Source organism: Thamnophis elegans, chromosome 11 (genome assembly GCF_009769535.1).
Source record: "Thamnophis elegans isolate rThaEle1 chromosome 11, rThaEle1.pri, whole genome shotgun sequence".
Taxonomy (NCBI): domain Eukaryota; kingdom Metazoa; phylum Chordata; class Lepidosauria; order Squamata; family Colubridae; genus Thamnophis; species Thamnophis elegans.
Window position 1 is genome coordinate 43,769,252 of NC_045551.1, and position 23,948 is coordinate 43,793,199.

Genomic DNA, 23,948 nt, shown 5'->3' on the forward strand with positions numbered 1-23,948 from the left:
GAGGACGCCGCCGGCCCTGTTCCAACCGCGCCGCCGAACCGGTTGGAACAGGGCGAGAAACCCACCCCTGGTGTAATTATATCCTTTAAGGTCACAATAGCAGTGACCAAAGTAATAAAGTCTCCTCCCATGTTAGTCTGCATATTGTAAGATGAATCTATTGTAGAGAATAGAATGGAATGGAATAGAATTCTTTATTGGCCAAGTGTGATTGGAAACACAAGAAATTTGTCTTTGGTGCATATGCTCTCAGTGTACATAAAAAGACAATATACATTCGTCAAGAATCATAAGGTACAACACTTAATGATTGTCATAGGGTACAAATAAGCAATCAGGAAACAATATAAATATAAATCATAACGATATAAGCAACAAAGTTACAGTCATGCAATCATAAGGGGGAGGAGATGGGTGATAGGAACGATGAGAAGACTAAAAGTAATAGTAATAGTAATGCAGCCTTAGTGAATAGTTTGCAGTGGCCAGGGAATTATTTGTTTAGCAGAGTGATGGCATTTGGGGGGGGGGGGGGAACTGTTCTTGTGTCTAGTTGTCTTGGTGTGCAGTGCTCTATACCATCGTTTTGAGAGTAGGAGTTTAAACAATTTACCATATGTCCAGGATGCGAGGGGTCTGTAAATATTTTCATGGCTTTCTTTTTGACTTGGGCAGTATACAGGTCCTCAATGGAAGGCAGGTTGGCAGTAACTGCTGTTTCTGCAGTTCTAATTATCCTCTGAAGTCTGTGTCTGTCTTGTTGGGTTGCAGAACCAAACCAGACAGTTATAGAGCACTGAGTTTAAAGGACTAGCATGGGAATATTATAGTCCTACTTTTTTTTAAAGGTTAGATTGCTTTGGTTTTTATCTTTCTTCTATCAACACATATCCTTTTTTAAAAGACTATTTGATATTACTGCTGCTAAAATGTATTTTTTTCTTTATTATTTTGTCCTTCTGTTTGTACTTCATGGTACTTTTTCCTGGTGAATATATTTTCTTGATTTTACTGATTTTCTTTTCACTTATTTTTCATTTTTATTCTCTTGAATTGTGTTTTTTTACATTAATTGATTTAGACTGATTAGCTGGTTCAAGTATAGTAAAAACTGAGAAAAATTTGCAGATTGTCATCTAAGGAACTAGGATGTTTTGGTTGCTTGGTGAGAAAGAAACATCCCTAACAGCTATCCAATCTTACTTAAGCAATCAATAATCATGGTGCAAGGGTAGTTGTGAGTCAGCATATAATCTGGCCTTAACATATTAGTAACCATTATGACAATTGAGAGGCAATAAAAACGTAGTTCTGTAGCAAAATCAGCTGTTTTTAGGGCTGCATTTGTTTAAAAGGACAGGACATGAATAAAAGACGAGATTCGAACATGCACATAATGTGAATGTCTCACATACTACCATAAATCAAAATGGGTTAAAAATGTGAAAAGACACAAAACAGTCTTTTCCACTAGAATTGTTGCAAATGATGCTTTAACATCTGATTTAAAGAATCAGGCCACCTTAAGACACGTAGGTAGCCTGTTCCAGAGAGAGAAAATCTGAACTATAAAATTCAAAATAATAGCATTGTCTTTGCTTAGAATATTATACAAATAATTTGTGTTTATCACACAATGCTCTCACTACAGAGTTTATTTATTTATTTATTTATTTATTAAATATATTTATATGCCACTCAATCCCGAAGGACTCCGAGCGGCTTACAAAAAATATAAGAAAAAACACATAACGATAAAAGAAAACAATTTAAAAACAACAAACACCCTCATACATTCATTCTAGTTGGGGCTGGACCTCAACAGTGAGGTCAACAGCCCCAGGCCTGCCAGAACAGCCAAGTTAAAACCAATGTCAGCATAACTTTTAGTGAATGTATTGGGATGATAAAATATTATTTTCATAAAATGATACTTACTTTTGCAATTGTAAAATGATATCTTAAAGCATATATTATCTCTAATATTGGGGAAATGACTTTTGCCTAGGGGGATTGGTATTAATTATAGTTTCTATTAAATAAAACATCTTATTAGCTCAGTCCTTACATTCTGTTTGCACTGCCTCTCTAAGACCCTAATAAAACATGTACTTGAAGAACTAGTATAGTATAGTCTTTATTGTCTTTGTACATCATGTATACAATGAAATTGGTTTTAGCCTCACTGGTGCAATCCATGACAAAAAAATATAAACAACATAGATAGTATAAAGAATAATCCCTATGCAAGTAATTAAAGAAAAAAAAGAAAGAAAAAGAAAAACTAGTCATATGTTTCTGGATGTGCATGGCGTGATTAACTATATTCATATTTACAAGAATGTGACTTGTTTCCTTTAGGACTCCCAACTAAACAGGTCAAGGTCAGCATAAAGGTAGAAAAATGTTTACAGCATATTCTGTATTAGTTTCTAGCACTCATATGTTCATAAAAGTGCCTGAATAGAGTTAGTATGATTGATTCAATCCTACTTATCCTTGGCAGGGAAAAAAAACCTACACCAATTTCCTGCCAAATGGAATTGTGAAAGTTGGTAAAACATAAACCTTTAATAAGACACAAATTGCTCTAATATTTGAGGGGAAGATAATACGTTCAGTGGGTAGGTGGGTGGCAGGAGAAACAAGAGTTGCCTTTTCTCTGCCCTACCTGTAAGAATGATGCGTCGCTTGCACTGTTCTTCAACCATACCTCGTCTTTTACCCAGATGAGTAAAAGGCATCTCGAACATAAATCGGCGGATGTTGTGATTTTTTTCAAACTCTGTTTTTCTTTCCTGCAATTCCTTTTCTTCAAAATATGGAACTACATGTGTAACTTGAATATAGGCATATTTTGAATCCAAATCCTTAGGATTTACCTTCAAAAAATTGTAGATAACACAATGCAAAGTTATGAATACATAGTTATTTGTTAATTTAAAGGTTGATATAATACTCTCATGAGAACTAAAAACACTATTTTGTTGAAAAATTGATATAAAAACATTGATGTGTTCAGTAAGTATTATTAAGCTCAGACTAGCTTTATTACAATTATTAAACCAAATGAATCTGTAAAGTATTATTTTATTCAATTTAAACAATGGCAACAGAAGAGATGATTCAATTTATTTGTTTAGGTTTACTGTATTTAGATTTTGTTACAGCTTCTTCAATTATTATAAAATAATATGTGGTCCTACTTTGTCAGAATCCTGGATCATCCTGACATTTTCAGATCCAAATTTATCTGAATAGAGCTTTTGTAGCCTCTGGGAAATTTCTGAAAGAGATGTGAGCTTAGGTTCTTTGTAAATATATTCTTTTCCATCCTCGTCTTCAAAGAATCCCTTTAGAAAAAAATAACACAGAATGGTTAAATTCTGATTATATCAATATTTAATGCAATGTCAGTCTTTAATGTCAAGGATGAAGGAGAAAAAATATTGAAGAATAAAGCAGTGGGGTTGCATTAAAATGAATACACACAGCTATATAGTGAATGTTGTAATTATATGTGATGTTAAGGTTAATGTTTTCAGGAACATACGTTTTTTCCAATATATTGTTGTATGCCTGTTTCACATGCCAAAACACTAGCCCATGCTTAAAGAATTTGTGTGATTTTTAAGTTTAACAAAACACCCTATAACATTTCATCATGTCATGCAGTACAACCCAAGTTAATTTTAAATCAAGGGTTAATTTAGCTGAATTCTATTTTATTTTTAGGAAATGCTATAGATCATCATTGTTCACATATCTCTGGTTAATTTATTTTGAATAGGTTCCATGGAAGGTGAAACAGGTCTTTTCATCTAAAAAGCAGATCTATTGTTTTATAAATTATAGAAATAAATATCCGAATCTGAAAATGAAATGGTGCAGGGAATACAACATAGCATGTTTAAAATGCAGACTAAATTGACAACAATATCCACACCAGATGAAGCTTGTATGCAGTGATGTTTACTGCACTGCTTGCTTTAAAAAGCAATATTTGTAATTACCTCCACATCTGTTTCACTGTCTGTAAACTGGTATTGCTATAGTCATAAGAGACAATAGAATAAATGGAGTGTTATATGTTTCAGTCCTATCATAATTTAATTTCTATCACCAACACACATTTTTCTCCAATAAGTGCACATACACATATATACACAATTTACTTCATTTGGTTGCAAAGGAGATAGATAGATAGATAGATAGATAGATAGATAGATAGATAGATAGATAGATAGATAGATAGATAGATAGATAATGTTAAAATAGTGAGTATGCCTAAGTACAAAGACATCTTTTCCAAGTGAAATTATATATTTTCACAAAAATTGAAACAAAGATCAGAAAAAACCCATATCAAAACACAAAATAATGTGCTTAATAATTTATATTAATATGATTTAAAAACTTACCGCTGCCTTAAGAAAGTAATCATAAAGAAAAAAGAAAAAAGCATAAAGTTTACTGATGAAGAGATTGTCCTTTTCAGAATACAATTGTTAGTTCTATAAATATTAATTGAAAGTACATGCAAATAGAAATAGATATAACAGATTTTAAAAGCATGCTGTTAGAATACAGGTAGATCTTGCTTAACCACTGCCCTGTTTAGTGACCATTTGAAGTTACAATGGTTGCCGAAAAAGTAACTTTACAACCAGTTGTTATGTTCTTGATCATTGCAGCAGCCCTGCAGTGGCATGATGAACATTTGGGCACTTTGCAATCAGCAGGAATTTATAACCGTCAAAAACATATCGTCGTCATGTGATTGCCACTTGTGTACTTCACAACCAATAAGTAGAGTCTATGGTGAAGTTGCCAGTAAAATCCCAAGTCCCTCTCATGTTGTCTCACTTAACAACCAGGGCGAGCTGTTTAATGACTGAATGAGAAATGACATATGTCCATTACAATCATATGATATTTCATTTAGTGACTGCATCATTTAGTAACGTAATTGCCAGTCCCAATTGTGGTTGCTAAGTAAGGGCTTCCTGTATGTTGCATTCTTTCAGGTGTTTAGTTGGCAATGAATAAAGGCTACAGGAGATAGTGCTCACCTGTCCAAAAAAGGCAACTCTGAAATACGTTCCCAGCAATCTCTTTCCTGTGTGCATAACTTCGGTAACTTTGCTATATGCCCGGTGCAATGTGTCATACAGATGAGCTAACTTCTAAAAATAGATGGGAAATTTTTTTGTAAATAAAGACATGAATACATTTGGGTTATTAGAAACAGAATAGAATGTATTATCTAGTTAAGTTTTAAAAATTCAAAGCTAGGTTTTCTTAAAATAGAACAAAAATGGGTTTCATGTTAAAATAACTTTTTATTTATTATTAGTATTTATAGGCCGCCCTTTTCCCTGAGGGGACTCAGGGCGGCTTACATAAAATGGGGAAGGAGGGTACAGACAATAGACACAAGACAGTACATAAAAGTAAAAATAGTAAACAACATTCATTCATCATTCGGGTGGGGGGCAGATTATCTTTATCCCCAGGCCTGACGGGCTAGCCAGGTCTTAAGGGCTGTGCGGAAGGTCTGGACGGTGGTGAGGGTACGAATCTCCACGGGGAGATCGTTCCAAAGGGTCGGAGCTGCTACTGAAAAGGCTCTCCTCCGTGTGGTTGCCAGTCGACATTGACTGGCAGATGGTACTCGGAGGAGGCCTAATCTATGCGATCTAATTGGTCGCAGGGAGGTAATTGGCAGGAGGCGGTCTCTCAAGTACGCAGATCCACTACCATGGAGGGCTTTATGCGTGACAAGTAGCACCTAATTTAATTTTTAAATTACTAGAGGTGACATTTGTTGAAAAATCCATTACATTTCATTAAATTAGGCAGGACTATATAACAACTGAAAAAATTAACTGTCTTTAATTAAAGTCTTTTTAATATGAGCTTTGACTCTATGATAAACTATGTACTCAACTATGAAGCCAACTCATTGCACAGCAGCATCCCCATGATCTGTCATAAGTGTGAATCACCGTGGGAGCACTGCATCTGACATAACTTTGAAACAGGTTGGTATGTATTTGGGAGGGGATCACTGGTTGTTTAGAACAGTTGTTAAATGGCCTGTTATAAGTCTTTGAAGTATTTATAGATTTAAACTAATACCTCAAAATCTCTTCGTTTTTCATAAACAGGAATTATAAGTTTATATATATCAGAAATCAGTTCATATCGTTCAGCCTTCCAAAGACCATCTGCACATTGTTCCAATAATTCCATCAATATTTCCTAGTTACAGAAAGAATGACATGCAAATTGTCATTACTAATAGAAATTAATCTGTATCAATTTTATGAAGAAAAAAATATATAGACACAATTTTTACACTATTGATGCATCTATCTATATTTAAGCACTAGCAATATACAGCAAATATTCTAATAAAATTTTGTTCCAATATTGAAAAGCAAATAGGGATGCCAATTAACATTCAAAATGTATTTCTATTTTTAACTCAGTTTGATCTTTGATTGATCAATATAATGCAGAACACAACATTTACTACTTTTATTTTAATGTCAATCAAAAGAATTTTCTATTTACCTCCATTCTCATAGAAACAAAATGGCATAATCATAGTTACAGTATAATACATATTAACTGATAGCATTGATAACAGTGCATTTTTGTATTGCTTTATGATCAACTTGATATCAGTATTCCTAGAACACACACACATATATATACACACATCTTTAATAGGGTCTAGAGTTCATGTAATTATCATAAGATAAAGTGCATGAGTTAAAAATCGGCTCAGCAATAATTATCAGCTAAGCAATTATTCCTTATGCAGCAAAATGCAGTAATCTAAAAATAATAAATCCAGATATTTTTTCTAGAATAATTGATGGCAATTAATAACATTATTTTCATTTAGGCAGCATGTTTCCTCAATTCATACAAACTATTTCTCAATTCATACAAACTATTTCAGAAGTTCTTGAGTACAATATATCAAACCATGGGTGAAGCTATATGCAGTATTAATGTGGAAATGTTAAATTTTTCGTATTTCCTACAGGTTGCATTAGTTTTATCAAATCAGCTAATTAAATTGACATGATAGAAAATTTTTTACGTCTTAGCTTGGTTCCTTTGTGGTTTCATTCTCTTAACTGTGGAATATCATATATTATTTCTTATATTTGGTAGTGAAGGATTTTAAGCTTCTTTTATAGTTTGTAAAAATGTGAGTTTTAAAGGATTCCACTGACTGACTCTCCTTTTAATTTTTAAAGCATTTTTCTAAAAAAAAGAAAAAGTTTCCTGCCATGATTGTTTTCAGCAATAAATGTACAGCTTAGGAACTGTAATAAATAAATGATTTTTTAAAAATGTAATGTTATTTGACAACCTATTTGGGCTAGTCAATAAAACAGATATTTCAGAAGTCAAGAAAATCAAAATGATAATGACTTGTAAAGTATCTATAAACTAAGTTTGCTTACTTCATTAAAGTGAACACCTTGCATCCCCACATCTTCCATCATTGAGGCCTCTTCATCTATATTTGGAGTGATTACTCTGAAGCTGCTACAACCTTGTCTAAACATTCCTAAACATATAGGGAAAAACATGAAGAAAAATGAACAAATGAATCTAAAACAATTAGGGAGACAGAGAGAGAGAGAGAGAATGTAAATCCCACAAATGAATAAAAACAGTCTGATAGCTACTGGTAAATAGTTCAGTTGTGAGTTTTGTATAATTGTGTCAGGATATATTTAGAAAGCAGTATGTATCAGATATTTGGAGTATTAAAACTGTTTATAACATTTTCTTCCAAAAAAATGAGCAGTTCAATTGACTGCTGTTGTTGAAGAAGACTACAAAACAGAAGCATGGAATTATTTCCTGGTAACAAAAACAGCAAGAAGGAAATTTTGGCAAAGGGCCAACCTATCAGAAATGACCTTCTAAGGTATCTGAGTCTCAAGTCGATTCTACAAGGACACCTACTAGTTAAGTAACACTACATGGTCTTTCAAGACTAAGACTGAATAATGGAAAGTCCTTTTATATGATAGGCAATTTGGGAGGTGGTTGGTAGGCAGTGGTGGGATTCAAATAATTTAACAACTAGTTCTCTGCCCTAATGACCAGTTGGGTAGGCATGGCTTGGTCATGTGACTGTGGGCATGGTGAACTTAACGTCACTCAGGACAATGGCCCTTAGCTGCTACAATGTAATAAGGGTTAACCGGAGAGGCAGTTTCTGTAAGCAGGGCAATAAAGATTAGGCTAGAAAAAACATCTGAATGTTTCCTTCCTCCCTTTCTTACAGCATTAGCCCTGCAAAATGGAAAAAAACAAAATGAGATTTCTTCCAACAACTGGTTCTCCGAACTGCTTAGAAAGTTAACAACCGGTTCTCCTGAATAGGTATGAATTTGCTGAAACCCACCACTGGTGGTAGGTGGGTAGTAATAAGGTTCATTCCAGCCAGAAATACAGATATTATGATGTTACTGTCATAGCCAGAATTGTGTGAATTGTCTCATGACATATTATGGAGGAGCTTTGAGCATTATGACTGCATCATGTTAAAAAAAAGTTTTGACAGTAATACCTCAGTTTTACAGAATTTTTCGTAGTATAAGACGCACCTTTTCCCTCAAAAAAGAGGCTGAAAATCTGGGTGCATCTTATACACTGAATACAGCATTTTTTTTGCCTCCCGAAACCCCGCTCCCTTCACCAAAATGGCCGTACATAGCCTTTAGGAGGCTTATAGAGTGCTCCTGGGGGCTGGGGAGGGCAGAAATGAGTGAAAAATGAGCTGTTTTTTGCTTAATTTTGTCCTCTCCAGCCCCCAGGAGCACTCTATAAGCCTCCTAAAGGCTATGCATGCCCTTTTTTGACAAAAAATGAGTCCATTTTCGTGAAAAATGAGCTGTTTTGGGGAGATCTGCAAAGTGCAAAAACTTTTTTTTAATTTGCCTCTTCAAAATCTTCACGTGTTTTATACTCTGGTGCGTGTTATACTCCAAAAATATGGTAGTTATTTTCCTGTAAATTTTATAGTTAAGTAAAGAGATGCACTAAATTTTGGTAAATAAAAAACAGTCTTTTTCTCTCTTGCTCACTTTTATGAACTACACTTCTCCATGTGTTTACCACAACTGCTGTCTAATCTATGTTGACCCATATTTTCTTATTTTAATATATAGGTTATTAAGGACATACACAACCTAGGTTTTTGCATTTGGCAACATGGCAGTGTCTCAAAATCACTAATCCTCAGCAGATTCTTTAGGATGCTGTATAGCTGTGATTTAGCTGTGATGACTTGAGATCAATGTTTTCTACCCTTGTTCTAAATAGGAAAATAATATTGCCATATTTCAAAGGGCATCTGAAATAATTCCTAAATTAAAAAAGTGTGCTTTGTAGAAAATAAAGAACTGTTTTTTTTCTATGTAGCCATACATATTTATTAGTCATATATATTAATTTATTTATTAGTCTATGTTATCAACTATGTGCTTAATTATGAAGGCAAGTAATTGCCTATGGATTCTGTGAAGCCAAAATGATTTTGCAAATGACCTATTGTCCAAGTTTTTTTTGAAAAGGGTGACATATAATAAACTAACATGCTGTATTATTTTAATATATTTTAAAACATTTTCCTGCCCCAAAATGACAATGATGCATACCTTTCCGTAGAAGGTATTCAGCCACCAAAGCTGCTACATGAACATAGCACATTGCTGCCTAGATTATGAATAGAAAGAAAGGACAATTATGATGAATTCAAAATTGTAAGATTCAAGTAAAGGAAGAAGCAAATAACGCTAAGCTATTTATTTGTACAGGAAGTTATTTCAGAAAAAAAAAACAATATTCCACAGATAAGAGCTGGTTGTTCTTCAAAGGCATGTATATACATAATGCAACTTTCTCCTTAAACTGAAATGAAGTTTCTCACATTTTTAACTTCCTTGCTGTTAAAAAAAAAGATCTAATTACTTCAACTTTTAAAAGAATTATCAAACAGTACTATGAGAGCACATTAAGGTACTTTCTTCTTGCTTACCTCTGAAAAATCTCCATTTTTAACATGAATTTTTGCCATGCTATCCAACCATGTTTTCCTCAGCTCAGGTGTACTAGCGTAAGACTTTGCCAGACTATACTGAAGGTCCACTAGCATTTCTGGATCATTCTCATGTTCCTTCATTTGTGCAGTTGCCATTAGGACCGTACGGATGCGTTTGGTCAAATCTTTTACATCAGAAGGAAAGGTAGTGTGCTATAATTGAAATAACATGATAAATAATGTCAGCACAAACAAGGGCCACAAAAGATGTGTAAACTGCAATTCATATATCTAATACAGATAATAGTCATCTTTAGGCATTTGCCTGAATGCAAATAGATGAAAAGCAATGGGAAGTTGGGTGCAAATGCTAATTTCACTCCATACTCTCTTCAACTTCCATGTGTTAAGTGGTACTCTGAAGAAAACAACACTTTGCATGATTCAGAACTTTGCAGTATTAGAAATTCAAATCATGCAGATATTCTAAATACATTCAAAGAACTTCACGTAAAGCTTCTCTTTGACTTCTTAGCTAACGTGGATTTCACAGTCTATAGAGACTCCTGCAGTAAATAATCAGAGTTGTATATTCATTTACTATTATGTTGGGTTGTTAAGTTATAAATTAGTTCACCAACTTTTGTAAGAGTTAAAGAGAATCAGGCATTTGCAGCACTGAAGATTTCAGCCAACAGCCCACACTCAATATCAGACTTCAAGGAATGAGACTAAAAGGTAAAAAGGATGGTGAAATGGAACCCCGACAAGAACAAATTTATTTTTGAATTTTCTTTTTTATTTAAGGCTACAAATGTCAAAGATTAACTTTGTCAATATAGTAATTTTCTCTCAGTAGGACTGAATTTTCATATGCAAAATAGTTTTGGAAACCACAGGATGCAGTAAAACTGACTATACTACTATAGTTCAGACTGACATATAGTATTTGACAAAAACAAATCTTACATTTCTAGAAGTCTTATTGTGTTCCTTCCCCTCAAATACAAGAACCTTAACTTACCTAACTACCTGGAAAAAGGGGAATAAACTTCCAATGGTAGTTTGCAAGTTCCTTCACATTACAAGGTACTACTCGAGTAATGTCAATTGACAAATTCTACATTTCACATTTTACAAACCTTAATATATTTATCACTGTTTGCACAGTTATTAATAATGGAAAGAGACTGCTGAAATCTGGTTCCTCCAATTCCAGCAACATCTGCAATCAGCTGACTCACGGAAATGATAACCTATTAAGATGCAAAATCACAATTTGGGTTACGTATCACTATCCAAAATACAATGATTTGTAAATTATCTTATTTCAACTTGAAAGCATACAGTATAATTTAAATTAGCAATCATAATTTTCCATATAAATGCTGCTTTTAAAGCAATTTCAGCCAACAGTAATTGCTTTCAAAGCAATATTCATAAAAGAAACTAGGGCATTTATTGTTTTCCACGCCACTTAACATTTATTTTTGCAAATGTCATTGCCACATTATCAAGACGTATCAAATCTTACTTACTGAAATTACATTGTTACAATTTTAAGACAGAATTACAAATGGATAAAATAAATCGACTTTCCAACGATATATAAGAAATTAAAAATATACATGAAGTAAAGCTAAGTAAGATATTGGCCTCCTGAATGAATCTGACCATAAACTCTGGGTTCCACCACAAAACCGCGATGCCCTTATCCGCGCCGACATAAGTGCGGAGGCAAATCCGTGGCGTCCGAAGCGCTAAGAAAAAAACGACCCTACCGCCGTGACAACAGCGCGGTGACAGAAGGGCGTTCTACATGCTTCGTTCTTTGCCTCCAAAGGTAGCCCTCCTCCTCCAGCTGACAGCGGCAGCGGGCACGGGGCAAAGCGGGCTGCCCAGCAGCAGCAGCCCGCGGGAAGGGTCCAGCTCAGCCGCGGGGGGCAGCAGGAAGCGGAGGAGGACGCGGCGGCGGCTGAGGCTCTCCCGGGCCGGCGAAGCGGGCTTGCCCGGCGGAGGCAGGCTGCCCTCTTCTTCCTCAACAACATCTCCTTGGACGGGCGGCCTCCGCCGCCGGCGCCTCCCCCAGAGGAAGAGGCAGGGTGGGCGGGCGGCGGCTGAGGCTCTCCCGGGGCCGGCGAAGCGGGCTTGCCCGGTGGCGGCGGCCGCCCATCCAAGGAGATGTTGTTGAGGAAGAAGAGGGCGGCCTGCCTCTGCCGGGCAAGCCCGCTTCGCCGGCCCGGGGAGAGCCTCAGCCACCGCTGCTGCTGCGTCCTCCTCCGCCGCCAGCGTCGGCGGCTCTGCTCGGGTCCCCCGCGGGCTTCCTGCTGCCCCCGTGGCTGTGCTGGACCCTTCCCGCAGGCTGCTGTTGCTGGGCAGCCCGCTTTGCCCCGTGCCCGCTGCTGCTGTCAGCTGGAGGAGGAGGGCTACCTTTGGAGGCAAAGAACGCCCTTCTGTCGCCGCGCTGTTGTCCCCGCGGTGATGACGCGCGGTGATGACATCGCGACTTTAGCGACGCGATTTAATCTCCGCTATTTTGCGTAGCGCGGTTTTGTCGTGCCACGTAAACTCTGTGTGCCAAATATCAAACTTGGGTTCCCTGCAATGAAATATCATAATGCAAGGCCTCGCTTTCCTTCTCCAAAAAATCTATGCAGTCTTGCAAAAGAAATTGTGTGATCACTAAAATGTCAAGTAAGGTAGCCTATGCTATACCATATAAAAACTATTCTGCAAACTGAATGTCAGTTAGCAAACTAAGTATCAAAATTCTCTCAAATTTTTACAAAGAATGATGTATATATAAAACTTAATGCTTGATTAATAAAGATTATCCTTCAATATTTGTTGTAAATGACAACAGAGTAACATCTGTATCTATTTTCATGTATTTGTATTTATTAGTTTGCTAAACATGTACAAGATAGCAGGTATAAATATAAATATGGACATGAATGAAAGAAATTGATACAAATAAATGGAGACAGTAGCCACGCTGGTGCGCTTATGCACGCCCTCTTTACAGACCTCTTAGGAATGAGGTGAGGTCCACTGTAGACAGTTTAAGATTGAAGCTTTGAAGGTTAGAGGATGTAACAACGGAGTCAGGTATAGAGCATGCTCTATAATATATGCATATATTTTATATATATGCATGGTCATAACCTATGCATTACCTCCATTTGTTGTATGTATTTTAGCAAAGATAAACCCTCAGTTTAAAATCTTCAGAAATTTAAAGATAAAGTCTCATTGATTTTTTTTTTCTTTATGAAACAAGTTAAACAACAAAGTACACTCACCTGTAAATGTGTCCTTACAAATGATCTCTTTTTAGTATAATCAAAATTATTCTTCATTAAGAAGTAAAGGAGCTGTGAAGCTTCAGTTCGAATTGAACTTAGTTTGGAATTGCAGCACTTCAAAATTTCACAGCATAGTGAAGAACACATATCAGCCCGCCCTTCATAAAATGTAGAAGGGAACTGTAGAAGAGAAAAACCATTTGTTCTGTTAAGACCAATTTAATAAAACTAGGATGAAATAAAATCTTAATCCAAATAACATTTTTTATATTTCTGAATGCACTTCCATCTTTACTAATGTTGAGCAAAATAAAAATAATGTGGGACATTAAATAGAAGACAAATCAATTAGCAATAGCAATTATCATTTAGGCTCAGTGGCTAAGACGCTGAGCTTGTTGATCAGAAAGGTCGGCAGTTCGAATCCCCACTGCTGTTAATGGAATGAGCTTCCATTACTTGTCCCAGCTTTTGCCAACCTAGCAGTTCGAAAGCATGTAAAAACGCAAGCAGAAAAATAGGAACCACTTTGGTGGGAAGGTAACAGTGTTCCATGTGCCTTTGGCATTGAGTCATGCCGGCCAAATGACCACGGAGACTTCTTCAGACAGCTCTGGCTCTTCGGCTTTGAAACAGAGATGAGCACTGTCCCCTAGAGTCAGGAACGGCTAGCACATATGTGCAAGGGGAACCTTTACCTATCATCCTATAGCATTTTGCAGCAATCTCTGGGTGATTTATAATGTAGAAGCATTAATTGCACACTACCCCCAACAATCTGGATCAAGTTATTCTGCTATCTAAAAGACCTTGGCATTTAAAACAGAGGTATCTTTTTATTTAACATGTAGATCTATGATATGGGGGAAAGCATTTAACTGATTCCTAAAAGAAATAAATAAAAAGTGAAACCCTACACCAATATAATATACACTATCAAGGAAATAAAATTAAAATTACCTTAAAAATTAATGTCCTTAAAGCATTGAAAACATTTTTTAAAGCTGTTTCAGACTGATTTTTTTGTAGAAAGCAAATGTATACATCAAATACTTTTTTCATCAGAGGATTATGGCCATCGTCCTTCAGCAACTGATTCTTAAAATTAAGAAAATATGTATTTTGAAGGGGAAAAGAATTATTTACATTAAGGCATCTGTATATAGATCTGCTAATTAATTATCTTCACAAAGATGTGCATACAAAACAATTCAGAAATTCTTAATTACTACCATAAGCCAAATCTGCAATATCCTGATATTAACAATATGCTGATATATTATCAAGTAACATTTTCAAAAAGTTTATTTTTGACTAGATTTTGACTAGAAGTGAACATAGTCCTTGACTTACAGCCAAAATTGGGAGCAGAACTCTCTTTTGCAAAACAGTACAGTTGTTAAATGAATCATGCCCAATTTTGCAACCTTTTTGCTATAGTTGTTAAGTGGGCTTCTCTTATTGACCTTGCTTATTGGAAAACTCATGGGCAAGAGTCAAATGGCAATCCCATGATTTTAGAATGCTGAGACCATTGCAAAGCACCCAGATGGGACCGTAGGGATGCTGCAGTGGTTATAAATGCAAGGATTGCGGGTTGTAAGTAACTTTTTTTCACCGCTGTCATTTCTTCAAATGGTTGTTAAACAAATTGTTGTAAGTCAAGGGCTACCTGTACCTCAGCTTTTGTGTATCCAATATTAGTTTTGATTTGTCTATCCGAATAGCAATTTGACTTACTATGTGCCAGTGCGCATAGGAAACTTTTTTCAAAGCAATTACTAATGATAATTCTATTAATAAACAGCAACAGTGTTGATTAACATATTAATTGCTAAGATTTCAGTTAATGGGTAGTGTGACTTTTAACAGATTTGTGAGGTGGGGGAATAAAACAGCCTTTAAAATATTACACAGTATAATGCTTCCGGGGCGGGACCTTGCTGATGGCGGTAGCTTAACGAGCTGCCCCCGGGTTCCTGGCTGCGTTATCTGCCTAAATACCTGGTAGATAAACTCATTCTTCAGGCAAAGAAGATGAGAGAGAGATCCAGCTGGCAAGAGCTTTTCTTTGAAGTTTGCAGCTTTTTTTTTTTTGCTGCGAACGGAAGGGGGGCCTACCGAAGGCTGAATCACACCTCCGAGCCAGGAACTTCTGCCGTAACCACTACGGCGCAAAGTAAGGAACCCCCGCTTAGGACAATTTTTGATATATCTATTTGAGATTAATACAAGCAGAGTCCGTATCCGAGAACCTTATCTGTCCCCCCCTTTTTTTTAAAAAAAAGAAAGAGCTTTCTTTGTGCATCGGGTTTCTAAAAAAATAAGCTCCTAAAATGGCGGATGCCACATTCTTAACTGTCCAACAGAGAGAAAGATCAAAGGAACAGCCAGATAGCATTCTCTGACTAATTAGTTTTGTTTCTCTGAAGAGCTACCAAGATTTTTTTTTTCTTATCAACTTTTAAAAGCTGTAAAAGCCTCCTTGTTAATATAGAGACATTCTAAACAGAGATGAATATGAACTGTTTCATTACAATGCTAATCTTTTGAAACTTGCTTTGTTACAATGCTCTTTTCTGAAACCTTTTGAAAAACTTCTAAGAACAAATAAAGGGGGGACTTCCTTCTCTCGCAAGTTACACAATGGGCCAGCAGAGTTTGAATAATTGTTGAATAATTGTTTGAAGAAAAGAAATAATGGCATCAAAATCAAAGTCGGGGAGACGTCCTTTTAGGAATACACCTCACGCACTTGGCACAAAGTTGCAGCCTTCACCCTCTACGCCCCCTACTGGAGATTTGCTAACGAAAGAATTTTTTTTTGAGACTCTTAGAGAATTTAGAGAGGAGATAAAGAAACTTAATGCAGACTTATATGATAAGCTTGATACTAGGATTGCCAAAACAAAGGACGATATGGTGGGACTTGTAATTGTATTGACAGAATATGTTGCTGGAATGGAAGATAAGCTAGAGGTTCTTGATGAAGCCAACACTAACTTGACATCCAAAATTGAAGTGGTGCAACAAAAAGTTGAAAACGTAGAAAAACAAATTGTTATGATACACTACAAACAGATGGAGCTTGCATTAAGAGTCAGGGGGCTGCGTGAAAACGAACAGGAGAACTTGAAGCAGATTTTCTCAGAGGCCTTTAATCGTCTGGTGGGAAGACCGGGGATCAACTTTGACTGGCAGATCGAAAAAATTTATCGCATTAACTCTTGGGCGGCAAAACAAAGACAACTTCCTCGAGATGTAATTATATATTTTACTACAAGAGAGTCTAGAAACGTGATACTACAAGAGTCTTATAATACCAGGCTACAAATTGGCGGACAGGACTTGATTGTCTTGAAAGAAATACCACCCCAAATGCTAAGAGCCAGGAGAGATTATGCTTTTCTAGTGGAAGAACTCAGAAACCATCAGATACAGTATAGATGGGATGTGCCATTTGGTATTATAATTACATTTGATAAGCAAAAATATCGTCTCAACTCTGTATGGGAAGACCGAGATTTCTATCACAAGACCCTGAAGGTGGGACACCCTGAATCATCTGGATCTGGAGAAAGACTACGAGAAGGACAAGATAAACAGCAAATCACACAACTACCAGACAGAAAGCACCATTTCCTCCTTCCGGAAGGGCAAGGGACCAGAGAACAAGGACCTAGCTGTACGACTACCAGACGAATGGGAAAACAAGGCAGATTGCAACAACCTCAATAATCATCGGCCATTGATCAAGGAGTTATGTCTGAACTCTTTACAGAAGAGAAAGAAAATATTTTACTATCTCAAACAGTTCAAGAACAATATAACTTGTCTGCAAGAAATTCATATTAAATTAACTGATCCAAAATATCTGCTCAACCTCAAACTTGGTCAATATTTTGTGACCTCTGCTACGCAAAAGAAAAATGGTATAGTTGTATACTTAAGAAAAGACATTAAGGCTGAGTGAACTGAAGCAGATCCCTTTGGAAGATATATCGCATTAGACCCAATTCTAGAAGGGAAAAAGACTTGATGGACAACTTTGAATTTTATACAAATCACTAATGATTTATCTTCTAGGGTGAAGAAGACAAAGATTGCGGCGAGGGTTCTCTTGGATCATAACCCAGTGTGGACGGAATTGGGAAGGGTAGTGCAGGCAAGAAGGTCTTGGATGTCGAATGGGAGTTTATTTTGATATGAAAAGTATATTAATGATTGTAAAAAATTGCTATCTGAATACTTTGTTCTGAATATGAATAAGGGTATATTCAGGGAATTTGCAGGAGATGTAAGTAAAGCATATATGAGAGGAGTACTGATGAATATAAAAAAATATATATATAGACATAAACAAGGGCAAAAACGAAAAGAGTTGGAAGAGGATACCAAAAGAAAAATTTGAAATGTATCCAAATTGTGTTATAGAGGAAGGCGGCACAAAGGGGACAAAATTAAGGGTTTAGAAATAGACAGATACTTAGATAAAGAGATAAGGCCCCTAGCTAGAGAAGAGTACAGGCAAAAGTTGAATCAACAAATAACTTCTGGGGAAATCCTGCAGGTAATCAAACAATTAAGATTAGGAACAATGTAAACTGCTTAAAGTTTGTGTAATGGTAAGAAGCTGAGTTCAATGCAGAGATTTTACTGACTTTTTTTCTTCTCTTTCTTTTTTCTTTAACCCCCCTTTTTTTTCTTTATTATTATTATTTTTTTATTTTTCTTGGTTTTAATACATCTTAGACTGTGCTTGATGGGAAGCTATACCGTGTACAGGCTCTGGAAGTCGGGAGGGGGGAAGGGAGGTGGGGTCATAGGGGGGAGGTGGGGTCATAGGGGGGAGGGGGGAAATATAGTATGTGCCAGATTTTAAAGTAACATGATTGCACTTGTATACTGTTGCTTTTTTTAATTTTAGTGTAAAAATAAGAAGCTGAATATATCGATAGATAGTAGAAATACACCGAAGGGAGGAGCAGAGGGAAAGAAGAGGGAGGGGTAGAGAGGGTGGGAGAGAGGATCGGAAGGAGGGTGAGATGGAAGGGAGGGAGTGTATTGGGAGAAAGGAGTGATAGAGGGGGAGGGGAAGTAGGAGAGGGGAATGTTGGAGGGGAGAAAAGAAAGTTGGAGGGGGGAGAAAGAAAGGGTGTATGGAGGGTTGAAGTGGTATATTGGTTTTGTATTTTGGGGAGTAATTTTGACAAGGATGGCTGTGTTTATTGCCCAATGTTATATGGCCCCAATCATGCACAGTATATATGTGACTGTATGAAATGAAAATGAAAAAATGAAAATAAAACATTTGAAACAAACAAAAACAAAAAAGAAAAAAAAAGAAAAATATAAAAAAACCCAAATTTTATATATATATATATATCAATAAAAAAATATTACACAGTATAATACAGAAACCCAACCTTTAGGAATACCAACAAGGAAGCCTAAACACAATTGTAAAAGAAAGTTCTGGAGCAGGAATATTTCTATCTGTAAAATAGTACTAAGACACTATTTTTATCAATATTAGTACACAACTGTATATCTAAAACATACCTTAAATGCCACTGTGAACAAAGATAAAGTATTCAGAATCGTAAGACCCACTTCAGTGGCAATATTGGCTTCAAGTAAGGATTGGTGAAGAACATCTGCTTCTGAATGGCCATAACCTGCATGAATTTGAAGTAGCTTTTATCTGGATCAATTTTATTTCCATTAATCAAGTGGCATTTATGTTACAGAATAATAGAACTGGAGCAATAGATAGTAACATTAACAAGAAAAGGCATGTAATATAATGCATGTAACATCCATTTACCTTGATTTCCTTATTTTACAGAGAAATTTAATACTACAGGGGAACAATGTATTTATAGTTCCATAAACAGTAACGATCCCTATTAATATTTCTAGTTTACTTTCTACTTTGTGTTTTGTATCTATCAGAAAATGTTCTCAAAAATTATGAGAAACACTCAGTCCTATAGCGGTATTTCTAAATCTGTGGCTTGTCTTTTTTTTTATTTAACTAGAAAATGAAGAGTGGATAAGAGTTGAAGATTTAACATTTATTTATACAGAAAAATCTTCATGCATAATTTTTAGACACATAAAAACTCATCTTTAGATGACCGTTTTTAAATTTGATTAAATTAAATTAATTAGTATTATTAAGAAGCCTCTGACGGCAAACAATTTTACTTCAAATCTCCAAATACATTTAATTCTATTGAAGATGAAATGAAAAAAGGAAGGAATGTCATATCATTGAAACAAGCAGAGCCTCCTTGACTGGGTTGTTTATTTTATTTATGGGACTCACTTAGAAATTGAACTGCAACAGACTTTGACCAATTCTGGTCTGGTGTCATGCCTAAACCTCTAATGGTCAAGAATTACCTTGTTTTTTTTAATATACGGTGTTTCCCCGAAAATAAGACAGGATCTTATTTTCTTTGACCCCCAAAATAAGCACTTGGCCTTATTTTGGGGGAGGTTTTGTTATTTTTGAAGTGCAGGAGGCGGCAAGTGTGGTCACCTCGTAGCTGCTGCTCTGTTGCAATATTTTCAAGTAGGACTTATTTTAGCGCATGTGCTCAAAAGTCCGACTGGGCTTATTATCCAGGGAGGACTTATTTTCAGGGAAACAGGTTAGCTATTGCTATATATATATAGTAATTTATGAAATGAATAAACTTTTGATTAATTAGCTTGCCATTCCTATATTACAAATTCAATAGGCCAAATCAATTCATTTGTAGATTTATTTACTCATTACTGCACTTGAACTTAATGGCCACAGAACACAAATACTTTATTAAGATACTAAAATAAGCAAGTAAAATATAGCATAAATTAACAACATAGTTTATTCAATTAATATAAACATATGCATATAAAAATAAATCAAGAGAAAATGCAATTCTTCAAGTTGGCAAACACAAGAAATAAGCCATTTTATGAGCCATGTGGTTACATTTCCCATTTTTAAAGAGAATCAGACACAGTGAAGTTCTGGATTCTGGACTAGTCACAGAGTTGTTTCCATAGGATCTATCTAAAAACAAAAATATCGGATTGCTTCCGTCTACATTTTTCTCTTTTAGGAACACGGAATGAGCAGTAGAGGCTTTGGAATTAAAAAAAAACAGCAATGAAGTTTATTTCTACTTGATATTATTATAGGCATTTTGTGTGAAACTTTCATTCATCGAAAACTATGGTTTGATGATATCCATACTACCATGTTTCTTTTGACCCCCAAAATAGGTGACCTTATTTTCGGGGAGGTCTTACTATTTTTGAGGTGCAGGAGGCTGCGAGCGTGGTCACCTCATGGCTGTCGCTGTGTTGCAATATTTTTGAGAGAGAACTTTTTAGTGCATACGCTCAAAAGCCCGACCGGGGTTATTATCTGGGGAGGTCTTCTTTTAGGGGATACAGGGTATATGAAAAATTGTAGCTTGGGTTGTTTAAAAAAGGAAACAATAAAGAACATAAACTGTTAAATGAAATAAATACATTAATTTCAAATACAAATATTAATGAAACCTGAAGTTTTTTTTCTAGGTATTATGGACAAACCAATACTGAAATAACGCTGTTTCTTAATATGCTGACTGCTGACAGGATTGTTTATGCTAAGCATTGGAAGGAAAAGGGAACGCCGACAGTCAAAGAGTGAATTTTAAAATTCACTGAATTAGCAGAGAATTAACAGAGATCGCAAAATTAACTGCTTTGATTAGAGACAATGGATTAGACAAGTTTATAAGAAACTGGAAGCCATTTTGGGACTTTCTACTTGTTAAATACAATAACAGATGGTTAACAGAGGGATTTCAAGATTAGTTTTAACCTTTGGGATTACCTGTTGACTGTTTAGGTTTGTGTGTGTATAAAGAAAAATTATTGAGAAATGCATTAAGAAAAATTACATATATATGTAATATATAATATATAATTTTCTTAAAGACCTGTTATGAAAGGAGAGGAGAAAATATCAGATTTTTAATTCATCTTCCAGAATTCATCTGAGGTGGATTTTTTTTAATGTCTAACGTAAGATGTATTTGAAAATTGATTGCTGAATGTGATCAGAGCAGTATACAGCAATAATTATACATATGCGAGAATAATTGGAATGCTTACCCAAACAGTTAAAAATGATGTCTCTTTAGTGTTTTATATCTATGACTAAGCGTTTAAGGATGCATATAATGATAGTGGGATGTGAATATATATGTTTGTAGGATACTTCTGCATTATTGGCTGTAAATCAGAACAATTTGCAGTGAAAGTTAGAAGATTGTAAGATACAACAAGAACAACCAGAAAATTAATGTATCAAAGAAAAAGGCTGCTTTGCTTGACAAGAAAAATGAGGTGAATGACATAGCAAATCATATATTATGGCACAAAATCAGATGAATTATGTATTTTGCTAAAATCTGTATACTACTAAAAGTCTCCTCTCTGTCTGTAACCTTTAATTAGTTGAAACTGTGCCTCATTAGGGAATAATTTTGAAGCATAGTACTTCAAATGGTACTTAACAAACACATCCAAAATCCAGAACCCATTATCCTGTGGAACTGAAATTCTAAGGATCTTCAAAACAATTACATCTGCAAACTTGTGGCAGCTGCCAGTCTCCTGATTGTGATTTCCAACACATCCTTGCAGCTTCCCACAAACAAAATCAGTGAGGAAACCAGCAGAAAGATGGAAGTCTCTCCTGCCAGAATGGAACAACAACTCGCCGCAGGACAAAAAATACAAAAGTTAAATTAATTTCAGTGGCACCATGGCCATTAATAAAAAAATAATATCAATCCAGAAATACAAGAGTTACAATAATTTCTATGAAAATGTGTCACCAATAATAAAAATAACGGAATGAAGTGATTTAATACAGCATTGAATTGTCCTGCAGCTAGTTGTCCTAGACTAGGGGTGTCAAAACTGCTTGCATTGTGATGTTTTTTGCCTTTGCGGAGCCGGGCTGGGCGTGGTCTGTGCGGGCTGCATCTGGCTTGTGGGCCACCAATTTGACAGGCCTGTTCTAGACCCTCTCTCACATTCACTGGGGTTTTGCCTACCCTTGGTCATTCAGTTTCTGTTTAGGTAAGGAAAGGAAATCTCTCTGAAAGGATGACCCAATCGGTCATGGGTTGTCTAGTGTTTACTAAAGATGGGAAAATCAGGAAATGTTAAGACATAAATTCTAGTAGAGAACATCTGTTGCCAAGAAAAAAACAATATAAAATGAGAATATTTGTAGCTCAGAGTTGAAATGAGGGTGCTTGGTGCTCTCTGAGCTTGCTTGTTTTCTTGCAAAGATTACCTAAACCTTTGGTAACTGATGGTGTTATCTAGTTTGGGTAATGAAATCCTTGAAGAAAACAACCAAGCTCCAAGAGCGCCAAGGACCCCTCAATATAAAAAGAATTTTTAAAAAATATGTGTATAAGAACATGCTTTTGCTGATTTTATTTTATATATACATATACATGTATGTACATTTGTATATATGTTAGAATTGGCTATGACACATAAAATAAAAAGTTCAGTTGGATTAAAAGGAATATTTGTGTGTGAAGAGTAACAAATAGGGGCCTTATGGTTTTGGTGCTTAGGAGAGAGATGCTGTGTCCAGTCTCCTGTGCTCTGGCCCAATGCCTGGTCATCAGAGCCTCGGAGACTATAACTTTATGGCTGCTATTGTGGAATGCATGGTTGATCTAAAATAAAATTCCACTCATCCCTAACTTTACCATTGGTGAAAGGGCTGACCTTGCATGTATTAGTGATACCTGGTGGTTGGGCATGAAAGGAAGACTGCCTTTGTCAGAAATGAAGTAGGAGCAGTAGTGTGGTAACTGTCATGTGACAGAGAGTAATAGCATCCAGCAGAATTGCTCTCTGGACAACTGTAAGTGAATCCTGTTTGTTAAGTTAGGCTCCAGGATTGGATTAAGACTGCTGCTATCATAGCAGACTCCCTCCTACATAGCAGCTCCCTACCTGAGCTGCTTGACGCAGCAACCAGATTGACAATGGAGTTCCCAAATGTAAGGCACAGGGGAATTTCAACTTGGCCCAGATTACCAAAAAGCTGACTCGCAGCAGGTTCACATACAAGACCTCTTTTTGGTCTTGGGATGATGGCAAACTATCTGAAAGTGGTGGATGTTACTATCAGTCTTCTGTCTATGGTCTGATTACTCCCTATTGATCTTCAAGTTCTCTCCAGCAGCACCCTGGGAAGAATAAGAGCCATGGTGACACAGTGTTTAGAATGCAGTACTGCAGGGTTAACTCACTGCTCACTCCAGGAGTTCAATTCTGAGCAGCTCAAAGTTGACTCAGCCTTCTGTCCTTCCAAGGTCAGTAAAATGAGAACCCAGGTTGTTGGGGCCAATATGCTGACTTTGTAAACCCTTAGAGAGGGTTGTAAAGCACTGTGAAGCGGTATATAAGTCTAAGTGCTATTGCTATTCAATCAGTCTATCCCAGGTGTCTCAACAGAAGTAGGTGGGTTTCAGAGGAAC

General features: G+C 36.1%; 1 protein-coding gene across 1 annotated transcript in view; it reads right to left on the reverse strand.

The window, feature by feature from the left end:
* The window catches only part of DOCK9 (dedicator of cytokinesis 9), a 132,583-nt gene that overhangs the window by 9,688 nt on the left and 98,947 nt on the right, over window positions 1-23,948 (reverse strand). Inside the window, 11 exon segments of the mRNA XM_032226410.1 lie at window positions 2,672-2,882; window positions 3,207-3,353; window positions 5,073-5,186; window positions 6,142-6,264; window positions 7,488-7,594; window positions 9,699-9,756; window positions 10,079-10,294; window positions 11,224-11,337; window positions 13,384-13,566; window positions 14,347-14,484; window positions 18,949-19,064. Of these exon segments, the coding sequence (XP_032082301.1) occupies window positions 2,672-2,882; window positions 3,207-3,353; window positions 5,073-5,186; window positions 6,142-6,264; window positions 7,488-7,594; window positions 9,699-9,756; window positions 10,079-10,294; window positions 11,224-11,337; window positions 13,384-13,566; window positions 14,347-14,484; window positions 18,949-19,064 (1,527 nt within the window).